Source organism: Cyanidioschyzon merolae, chromosome 12 (assembly GCF_000091205.1).
Source record: "Cyanidioschyzon merolae strain 10D DNA, chromosome 12, complete genome".
In the NCBI taxonomy this organism is placed as follows: Eukaryota; Rhodophyta; class Bangiophyceae; order Cyanidiales; family Cyanidiaceae; genus Cyanidioschyzon; species Cyanidioschyzon merolae.
Window position 1 is genome coordinate 844,879 of NC_010138.1, and position 11,177 is coordinate 856,055.

The following is an 11,177-nucleotide window of genomic DNA, read 5'->3' on the forward strand; positions in this document are numbered from 1 at the left end:
AGACGCTTTACCACAGAAACAGAAGAGACGGAATTCTTTTGGAGCATATCCCGTGGGAGACATCATAGGGCTGTCGAATACGGGTCAGTTGGTACTCATATAGAGGGAATGATTTGACTTTCGGACGGAGTCGATTATTTGACAAGTTCAGTGAACTTTTGGCATGAGCTCGTGATGAAATCGTGTAAGTCGGATTCTGCGTGGTCAGCGCTGTTCCGCGAATTGCTCCGCTCACGACTTGTTTCGAAACAGCGAGCTCGATATGCTAAAGAATGCGCGATTTCAAGATCTATACGTGAGGTGTGGGGATGCACACAGGCTCGCACCTGAAAATGGATCAAGATATCGGTTACGCTGCGGACACATGAGCGAAGGCATCGCAAATGATCGTGATTTCGATGACGTAACAAATTCAAGCGGCAAAGTGTCGAACCTGCGACTCCGAAAAGACGTGCCAGCGCCTGGAAACTACGTACGAGCCCGTCATCGTCTCGTGCTGGACCTCGGGTGCCGGCGCTGGGTATCCACTGAACATTCTGGAAAATGTCTAGACAGGAACAGAGCGAGTGGTACAGGGTTCCCTTGTCATGTTTGACGGGTGTGGCGCGATACGAATAATGATGCCTATTGTGCGTTCTAGATTTTCCAATAGATTCTTTTTTGCCCTTGCAGGGATCGCAAACCCACCTGGCCCCAGGCGATCACTCGACGAGGTATGCTTGCCAGCGCCCAAGTTCCGAACAGGCACTCCGGACTCCAAGAGAAATCCAAAACGACTCGTCAAAATAGCAAGAAACGCTGGTGAGTTACGTGGGCCTCGGCATATCCTTTGCGCAGCAGCCCAGGTGTAGACATCTGCGTACCAGAAGAACCATGCGGTTGAGGGATCCAGTGCTCTCCATCCGCCGAGGTCGCTTTCCGCTGTTCCATTCCGATGAATTGCATCATACGAGAGTGCACAAACTGCATTCGAGATGCGAGGCCTCGATTCAGCATTAGACGCAGTGATGCAGACTCGACAGAAACTCTCTGCTTCGTGACCCAGCCCGTTTAAAATTTGAGGCATCCCCTGTCACAGACGCAGTCTCTTTAGGGGTTCCGCGCGCTTCCGCGGTCCACTGCGGAAATTCCTGGCGATACGCTTCCGCTTGGGACGCTTTTCGACTGGCTTATTCAACTCTTCTGGACCTGCTGGTCTCAGGTCATCCGTCGCGGACTGAGCATTCGCCATTTCGGGAGCCAGCACCTGCCATAATCCATCATCTTTCAGCATATAATCGGGAATGTGCCCCAGATGTGCCGCCAGCCGCTTCCGCACCAGCGGACGATCATGGCTGAGCACTTCCAAATCCACCCGATCGCCTTGGCGGGCAGCCAGCAGAGCATCCCGGAAAGCCCGCGAGCGAAGCATCTCATCGCGAAGAGCCTGGACGCGTGCTTCCCGTACAGCCAGGTCTGTGCAGGCACAGAGTGCATCTTCGACTCGGTAACGAAATGTTTCCATCGTTTCCTTTCGAACTGCCAAAAGGCGGGGCTGCCCTTGCATCGACAACCGGGCATGCTCCGTAAAAAATCGTTCTATTCGCTGAGATTCATCGTCGTTGGTTACGAGCGTGACCACTTTGCCCGCACGGCCCGCTCTTCCGGTTCGTCCAGAGCGATGCAAGAAAACTTCGATATTCTTGGGCGCGGTAAAGTGGATCACCACATCCACCGATCGAAAATCAAGACCACGCGACGCTGAGTAGCCAGTCGATTTCAACGTTGTCGCTTCATCCGATGTTACGAGAATGTCGAATATACCAGCGTCGAACTGCTGAAGGCAATGCTGGCGCGACGTGACCGGCAAGTCTGCATTCAGCACCGCGCATCGGATCCCAAAGCGATCCAGAAAGAGCTTCACGCGATAGGCCTCAAGCACGCTGTCTACGAACACGAGAATGCGATCCCGCAGAATGCGTAATCGAAGAACCACGTAGAGCCATGCGAAGCGTTCATCCAGACCAGATAATCGACTGACCCAGTACTGTACATTGCTTTTGTTGCCAGAGGGGTCTGCATCCCAGCTGGCCTCTATGCGACAGGCTTCTGGTTGATGCAGTGCCAAAGCACGCAGCGCTTCTACCTCCTCGTCCAGTGTGGCGCTTAGCAACACACCTTGAGCATTTGTCGGTATTTTTCTTACAACGTCGTGGACTTGAGTGGCGCTCGACGCAAACGACAAGACGAGGTCAGCTTCATCGATTACCAGCAGCACGACATTCCTTGCCCGCTCTGTGGTTAGGGATTGCGCAAGTCCAGCTGGCGTTCCTACGCAGACACTCGCATCCGTCCAGGTATCGATTAGGGCCTTGTTGCTGAAGGCTCCGGTTACCACACAGCAGTGCAGCGGCAGGTTTTCCGTTAGTGACACAAAAGTTCGACCAAGTTGCAGCGCCAGATCTTGGCTGGGCACCAGCACGATCGCGCGAGTGCTTTCGCACCAGGCGCCTCTCGCGTTCTCCTCGTCGTAGATCTGCAACAGTAGGTGAACCAATGGCAGTGCATAGGCCCCAGTTTTACCCGATCCAGTGGGAGCATTCACTAGAACGTCTTTCCCGGAAAGCACGGCGGGAATCACGGCTTCCTGTACGGGTGCTGGTGTACGCCAGCGCAGTTTGCGTAGAACGGCTTCCACCACACGCGCGTCGAGCCCCAGCTGTGGGAACGTGCGGGTCCGGGAACAACCCATAATCGCCGACACCGAACACTTTCCAAAAGTCGAACGACGCCAGCGGTGTACAGTAGTGGCGAGAAGCCCGCTCTGGACAAGAAGTCTTCAGCTGAGGTGCAGACGCCTCCCCGTCTTTACGGACCGGCCACCCACCACTGATTCCAATGTTTTCTCATATAGTTCCATTTTGAGTGATTGTCCAATAAAGTTCACTCTTGTCTACTCTGGAGGTCTCGTCTCCAGCACCGCACATTTCCTTATATTGATAGCGGCATTAAAGTCTCTGTTCACAAACTCCATATGTTTCGTGCCATCACTGGTTGTACTCACTAGTGCAAGTAGCCATCGAACTTTCGCTCTCCCTTCCATTTGCTCTTCCGTCAGCGCTCCGTACTTTTGTATATCTTCAGGACTCGTCTGGCACTTTTCCATCTCCAGTCTCTCTGAAGTGTACAACCCAGTTCATGGTGTGTATAGGACGTTCGAAACTCATCTGTCGGTATCGTAACAAAACGCCTTGCGCACGCCTTGTACGTTCTTGTCGTTGGAGCTGGCGTAGTCCCTTTTTAGGTCATCCATCGCCCTGGTCCGTACGCTACTACGAGCCTCTGACCCTCATCCCTATTCGCGGCGCTCAGCTGATTGAAAAAATTGGCGAATGCACGCTGCTTCCCACAACAAAGATTCATTCGCAAATGAGCCCACCGAGGCTTTGTATACTCCTCCCACGGCGCATTCCAATGGGCAACACGAACTTCCATGAATTTCCGAAAAGCTTCAAAGTCGGCTCCTCGGCTGGTCACCTCGCTCAAAGCCCCAAGGTGATCCTTCATTCCTGAATTCCAAGACTCGATTTTCTTCCTCGCATTCATTATACAGGACTCTCGATAGTGTCTCGCTCCCGAGAGCCTCAACAGACGCATGTCTTTCTGACGCAAGTTACCATCAGTACCATTTTCCGCACGCTTCGGTGCTGCGATGGTAATGATATTCGTATTCCCAGGGTCCGCGCCAACGACAAAGTCGTTATCCTGCACTTTCTGCATCGCAGGATCCGCCTCCTTCTTTTCTTCCTTTTTCACCGCGTCAAAGACAAGGTCGTCATCCTGCACTTTCTGTGTGGCAGGATCCGCCACCTTGTTTTCTTCATGCTTCGCCGAGGGCAATATCGAAGACGGACCAGGACAATCTGTCTTCAACCGCCAGTAGTGTACACACTTGGATACCCCATCGGTTTTGATCAACCCAGTGGATATCTTTTGTTTGCTCACTTTGAGACGTTTGAAATCGAAGACGTTCTTCCAGTACGTCTCCCGCTTGTCACCGGTGAACTCTGTCTTCCATACATCAAACTCCGGACAGATCTCCTTCAAGATGCCGTAAAGGACGCCGGAATCGATGCTCACAAAATGTGACCGGATGTTGCAGATTGGAACCACGTTGAAGCGCTTCCCCATTAGGACAGCCTTCCGACTCTCCCATTCATCACTTTTTCCTCACTCGGCTATATCTCCGCTTTGCATTCGAGTTCTCGGTCCAGGAACACGAAATAGCGCAGAATGAGGCGGTAGTGTCTTTCCTTACCTTTTTCAACTCTGATACCTTGTCTATTGGATTCGCCAGCCCCAAGACTGCAAGATGCTCTTTAATAGCCGCACGGATGACGGAATCCTCATTTGTGCTCCTGCGTGACGCCTTCTTGTCGACAAAGTCGATCTCATCTTCATGCTTGCGATCGTTCGTGATGCCATTGAAAATCGCCCATATCCCTTTGCCAGAGATACCAGGGTGAGTGCAAACACGGGGCGTATCATGAAACGTTCACGGTTCATAGTCGAATGGTTCTTCGGATTTGTGAGGCATTTCATGGCCCCATAGAAGCAAATACCCCAGTCACCCATGTATCGAGTACCGTCAAAGCGGAATTCGCGTAATTCCAGTGGAGGGCGTTCATGTGCTCATTTCTCCTTGACTTCTCCCCTGCGCCCAGCACCAGGTGGCGGATAAAGCTCCTGTTGAAAAACTCGTCCGCGACCTCGACTGTTTTGATGTCCGTCACGTCGCGATACATCTCTCTCGCTGAATGCATCAATCCTGACGACGACTTGACAATAATCTTGGAGTACGAGCCAACACGTTTTTGATAGCGTCTCGCAACTTTTCCCCGTAGGGATCCTTGATATGTCCAAGAAGGAAGGTTTTCACCACCATCTCGTTGTACAGGCGTCTTTCTTGCCGCCTTCGACGTAGGGCCTCCCCCTTTCGGTTCTTCTTCTCTTCCTTTTCTTCTGGACTCGGCACTGTTTTTTGTTTTTTTCTAGCAGCCGGCGACAGTGGGCCTCCAGGATCGTCGACTTGTTTTTTCATAACTTTTCTTTTATTAGTTTTTTCGAAAAAGAACGCTCTTTGAACGCTTCTGTTATATACTGCGAACAAACACATGAATACACTTGTTTGAGGTTTAAAAACACAAATGAACTGAGTAACTGTACTTTGCTACGACCCGAACGGAAATCCAACCTTTATAGCTAAACAGCACGCTATTCATCAGGATCACGTTTCGCTTCAACAAAGGCACCGAGCGCGCCGTGACCCATGCCTGGCAGACCTCCCCGGTTCGCTCACCGAGCACGACGCGCTTTTGAGGCCTGGAGTGTGCTGGTGGCTACTGCCTGGCACTCCCGCTTTTGCACATTGGATGAATGATGCGGAAGGACGCGTATATGGTGCCGATGCAACGCGGTTACCGTTCGTCAAGTCGCGGAGGACGTGCGACGTACTCGGCGGCTGCAGCCAAACGAGGCTACCAGTTACTTTCTCCTTTCCATCAACAGGATGTCTACATTCGGGTACGTACTCTGGGGGAAAGACGATTACGCGCTCAAAATGTGGTATAAAGTTTCTAGAGTGCCCTAGTGAACTCCATTTGGGAGCCTACCACGTGGGGATGTTTGTTCGCGGGCAACGCTCTTGGAAAGTGCACGCTCCGCAACAGCAACGGGAGCAGAGCGTTATAGCTGCTTTCGTGCAGGGTGCCAGAACGTCGGCTGAGCATGCTTCCTCTGCAGAAAGCACATGTTTGCGTGTCCGACAAGGAAGACGGCTCGCGCACAGCGTCGAGAGGAGCAGCGATAGCGTCGACAGCAGGCTAGTCGTAGACCAGTCGCCGCTGTGGCGTGCAAGTGAGCTCCAGAGCGGCTCTAAGCCGCCGCCGCGACGGCCCGGCAGCTGCTGGACCTGCCTGGCTGAGCCTCCACCAGAGCCGGACTTCGGAGGTTGGGGGCATTTATCGCGCAGTCTAGCCCAAGTGCGCGTTTATGTCAGCGGACTAGAGTCACTACGCGCTCTCGTGAGCAGAGCCGACCCATCAGGTCTCCCGCTGAGAGCACGACGCAATGCTCTGAGGCGCTCTCAATACCCTGGTCGACCGTATCGTCTGCACGAACATCCGAAGGTTACCGACTGGCTCGCTGCAATCACGATTCTGTCCTTTCTTCTGCAGCTGTGGGCCGGTCCCGCATATGTCATGGCTGGCGCCAAAGTGAATGCTGCGATTCGCACCGGAGAATGGTATCGCCTCTTTACACCACTCTTTCTGCACGGAAACACCTTGCACCTCATCGTGAACCTGTCTTCACTCAAAAGTCTCGGACCGCAAATCGAGGCAACTTATGGGCACAGACGTTATGCAGCGCTGTACTTGCTCAGCGGGCTCACAGGCAACTTGTTCTCGTTTTTCTTCAACACAGCACCATCTGTTGGCGCAAGCAGTGCCATATTCGGCTTAATAGGTGCGATGGCAGCCTTCTATGTATCGAATACGGACTGGTTTGGACGAGAGCACAGCCATCGCGTCCTGCGCAACATTGCGTGGGTGACATTGTTGAACCTTGGACAGGGCCTTGCTCCAGCGAGTCGTATCGACAATTTTGGTCACCTGGGGGGCCTTCTCGGCGGAGCAGTCTTTGGCGTGCTCTTTGGACCTCGACTCTATCTGGATCCGAAGGGACGGCTTGTCGATATTCCCCTCGCGCAAGGATGGTTGCAGCGATTGCGCCGCAGGCGTTATCGATAAAGAGCTTAAAAGGGCCACCGCCAAGAATTCTGCTGAGAGCTGTGTCCATCACAGTATACGAGAGCGCGACAGCGGATTCCGGTTTGATGTATCGCCAATTAGGTCCATTGAGACTGAATTTCTGGTAGTCAGATGCTGGTGCCAGTGGTGTCAGAAGGAGCAAACACACGCTGCAGCGTCGCAGATGATCTCTCTGTGTACGATGCTGGGGCCGTGCGGTAGCGCACCTCGGCGAAGAGGCGGTCTTCATTGCCAGGAGAAGTTGGCAAGCCTGGACCAAAACATGCCGCTAGATTCCAGAGCTCTTTGCTGATGAGCAAGGATCTCTGCATGGTGGGCAAGGATTCTGAGCTCCAGCGCGCTTGTGCACCACGGAATGGGGTAGGCTGCCATCCATGCGGACGCACGAGGCCGTGCACATTACTCAATGGTATCGTGTGGAGTGCATAGGTCGATCGTCGTTCTGTAGAATCGTAGATACCGGCTTATCGCTGATTGGCATGGAGGAAATGCGTACGCTACCTGGTATGTGAAGCCCGAACGAAGGCTAGGGCGACGCCGTGTACATAGGGAACCAGGCAACTGGATTAAACCGCACCTCATTACCGGTACTACGTAGTTCGCGCGCTCGAGGTTCACCCGCTCTTCCCGTTCGGAAGTCGCGATCCGGGCTCTCTTAAACGAGAGCTTCTTTATGGAATGTTCGTGTTACCCTAGAAACGTACAGAAAACACTGAAACGCTATCGCCGGCATTCCAGATTTTGACTTTTCACAGGATACGCTCTGTAAGCGAAAGCAGGAAGCATCTCCGAGCCAGAAAAGTTTTGCATGAAAATGGATTATCGAACGGGTTGCTATGTGCGTACTTTGCTATTTTCCGATCTTTCTTGGATGCGTAGCCTTGGCACTCGAAGTGCTGCAACAAGTACTTTAGCGGCCAGCCGTGCATTTAGGATTCTTGCTCGTCGATTCGGAGTTGCTCCATTAGCTCGATACTGCTCGAATTCGTTCCCTCACAAAATCCAGATGATTTGCGACACCTTCGAAATATGGCTCGGAAAATCACCGGTATCATTCTTTTATTCAGAAGTGCATTCCTCCATGCCTCTCCTTTTCGCATCTGCAACATACTGCTGTTATACGTCCTTCAATTTTTCAATCTTTCTCTTCAAAGGAGATTTCTGGGCGCAGCAATACGCGCCGGTGGATGGACGACGAATAGTGCCTCATGATGGACCTTGCCGATTTCCCTACGAGCTCACACTGAAGATCATTGAAACTGTCATGTCAAAAAAAGATTTCGGTTGAAAGACCAATCCTGCTCTTTTTAATGATATCGATTAAAACGGCACTCATCAGTGGCTGCAAGTTGCCTCTCGCAGAGTTCTCCCCGAGAGACTCCAGTATCTTCAGGCTGTATGGGAAAGAGTCGTCGGTCCTGCGGTGAGTTAATGTAGCTATCGCATACAATGGAGCGATCACCACTTTGGCACACCAAGGGAGCGTACAAAATCGAAACATATCGACTTGTTCACAAGCACGTGTTCTCCTTCCGGTACTTGTTTCATCGCGGCCAATATCGCGTCCCATGAATTCTCTGTGTAATGGGACCGCGAGCTTTTTTTGTGCATCGGACAGCGTACAAGCGAATGGGATCATTCAAAAGAAGACCACGATCGTAGGATGCAGCACCGGCCGCGGAAACAAAATTCCTTTTGGAGCACCGATTTCTGTACCTGTCAATAGTATGTACTGAGCGATAAAGTGAGCATTCACGCGCGAAAGGGCGTCGCTTGGAAGAGCAGTAGGAGAAGGAAGTTTTGGAAGATGTATAAAAAACCTGACTACAGTCAAGAGCTACCGCTACGAACGGCACATAGAGGCTGTACACAACAAGAATAAAAGTTGTATTCAGTGCCTTGATTTAAACCTCGGTATGTGTGTGAAATAGCGGGGAAAAAGCCGGGTGCCGCCAAATCGAGACTTGAGCATTGCCATCAACATCCACTGACCGCTTCCAACAGAGTCACAGTGATGCGCGTGGCCGGCATACGTAAAGCCAGGAATAAGAGCGAGGAAAGAGAACAAGCCAAATAACACACCCGCAATGGCTGGCTTCGATGACAAGTGCGAAGGCAGTCAAAAATGAGCGTGTGAGCTCTAGTTGAAAAATTTGCTCCAATTTATGTTGGCATGAGTATAGTTAGCATCCCATACGGTCCAGTCATTCAGTGCGAACGTACGTTTGCATCCCAGAGACCGTTTTCACGATAGCGTGCCCAGAGAACATCGAGTCCCATGTATGCATCCACCGCGCTAGGCTACAGCGAAGCCTTCGTACCCACCAGCTGCAACTTCTGCACATTTCTGGCGATACTTTCCGACACCACCTGTGTAGGAGAGCATTCGACGAGGCTTGCCTTCAACGTTGGTGCCGGTGTACCACGAGTTCGTCTTCGAGAAGAGCGTGCTGTTTGCCAGGTCATCGTGGTGCCGCACCCAGGCCTCCTGGAATGAGGCTGTCGGCTCAATAACGTTATGCCCCTTCGCCTGTATATACTGGATACAGTCAGTGATCCACTCGACCTGCTGCTGTAAACACGTTGTCATGTTGCACAAAGCTGCCGAAGGCGAGAGCGGCGCTCCTGTTAGGAACATGTTCGGATAGCCGTGCACCATCAAACCAAGCGCACTGCAGATATCCCGACTCCATTCCTCCTTGAGGCTGCGGCCGTCTCGTCCGCGAATATCGATGCGTATAAAGGCTCCGGAGCTCGCATCGAAACCAGTTGCGAGAATGATGATATCGAGTTCATGTACGGTTCCATCAGCGAGGCGGATCCCTTCAGGAACAACCTCCACAATCGGATTGTTTCGCACACAGATCGCTTCGACGTTGTCGCGGTGATAGACCTCGAGGTAACCAGATTCCAGAGGGACTCGGCGCGACCCGAACCCGTAATCTGTTGGCACCAAAATCTCGATAAGTTTTGGGTCCTTAAGTCTTGCACGCATCTTTTCGCGTACAAACTCCGACACCTCTTCACTGATCTGCGGGTCCGTGAAAATCTCGTCGAAACCACCGAGCCACGCACGTAGTGAACCGTCGTTGTAGGTCTCCTCGAGCACCGCAAGTCGCTGCTCGGGTGTCAGATCCGCCCAGCGATGCTTGATCACGTATTCGAATCCACTGGCTGTCGTTGGCAAGAGTTCGCGCAGCTCCTCGAAGCGTTTCTTGTACGAATTGACGTCATCAGGATTGTACTTGGGATTCTTCATCGGCACAACGTACTGCGGCGTTCTCACAAAAACCTTCAGCTGACCGACCTTGTCTGCAATAGTCTGGATAACTTGGATTCCAGTCGCACCGACACCGACAACGCCAACGCGTTTGCCATTGAGGTCAATTGGCTCACGGGGCCAACGAGCGGTGTGGAAGATGCGTCCACGGAATCGTTCCTGACCAGGGAATCGGTTCTCTAACGGGGCCGATAGCATACCACAACAGCCAATTAAGAACCGTGCATCGTAGGTTTGTCCTCGATCCGTCTTGATGATCCATCGCCCACGCTTTTCATCGTATTCGGCCGCAGTGACTGTCGTGCAGAAGCGCAAGTAGGGTCGCAGCCCTAGGCGGTCGGTAACGTAGTGCAGCCAACGCTCAATTTCGGGCTGGCCCGGGAAACGCTCACTCCAGGACCAGTCTTTGTACAATTTCTCATCAAACAAGTATTGATATACATAGCATTCAGAATCAAACTTGGCGCCGGGGTAGCAGTTCCAGTACCAGGTACCCCCAACGTCTTCCGCAGTGTCCACAGCAAGCGCATTCAATCCAGCCGACCGAAGCTTGTGTAGCTGGTACAGGCCTGCGACACCAGCGCCAATAATCAGTGCGTCGAGTTCAACAACGCTTTTGTTTTGAACGTGGTTGGTGAATTGGTTGAGCTCCGCTCCCATAACCGGTCAAAATCAACACGCTTGTCCTTGAATTCACGAGCAAGTTGCAAACTTGAATTCACAATAACAGCTGCACGCAACTTTAAAGACAAAACAGAAACGCTAAGCACCAAGGAGATTATCCTGAACGCTCCAAAAAATATCGTGAGCTCGAGTCCCACGGTGCGATTTTCCGAACACCTTAAAAGTTAAACGAGGCTGCAGTCGGCAGTACAGAAGTGGCTAAAGCCACCGAAACAAATTGTTCGCTGGCGAGGTGCAGACACCTCCCGGTCTTTTTTGGCCAGCGACCCACTCTAGCTTCCAATTTCGTTCCATATATGCTAGCCTTGACTCATTATGGGAAAAAAATCCTTCTTGTCCACTCTGCATTTCTGTTCTCCAGCACCGCACATCTCCTTATATTGATAGCGGCGTAAAATCTCTGT

The 11,177-nt window shown here is 52.1% G+C and overlaps 3 protein-coding genes across 3 annotated transcripts, besides 2 other annotated features; 1 reads left to right on the top strand and 2 right to left on the bottom strand.

The window, feature by feature from the left end:
- Nucleotides 1-1,072: 1,072 nt before the first annotated feature.
- On the bottom strand, nucleotides 1,073-2,731 carry CYME_CML336C (similar to RNA helicase; the record flags this gene model as incomplete). Its single annotated transcript, XM_005536879.1, has 1 exon — nucleotides 1,073-2,731. One exon carries the CDS (start codon nucleotides 2,729-2,731, stop codon nucleotides 1,073-1,075), a length of 1,659 nt encoding a protein of 552 aa, XP_005536936.1.
- A 1-nt stretch (nucleotide 2,732) lies between these two features.
- Nucleotides 2,733-5,338: a sequence feature (repetitive element).
- Nucleotides 5,339-5,411: 73 nt separating this feature from the next.
- CYME_CML338C (unknown rhomboid family protein) lies at nucleotides 5,412-6,788 on the top strand (the record flags this gene model as incomplete). Its single annotated transcript, XM_005536880.1, has 1 exon — nucleotides 5,412-6,788. The coding sequence occupies one exon, from the start codon at nucleotides 5,412-5,414 to the stop codon at nucleotides 6,786-6,788; it is 1,377 nt and encodes a 458-aa protein (XP_005536937.1).
- A 2,317-nt stretch (nucleotides 6,789-9,105) lies between these two features.
- CYME_CML339C (steroid monooxygenase) lies at nucleotides 9,106-10,749 on the bottom strand (the record flags this gene model as incomplete). Its single annotated transcript, XM_005536881.1, has 1 exon — nucleotides 9,106-10,749. One exon carries the CDS (start codon nucleotides 10,747-10,749, stop codon nucleotides 9,106-9,108), a length of 1,644 nt encoding a protein of 547 aa, XP_005536938.1.
- Nucleotides 10,750-11,095: 346 nt separating this feature from the next.
- Nucleotides 11,096-11,177: part of a sequence feature (repetitive element) that runs on past the window's edge.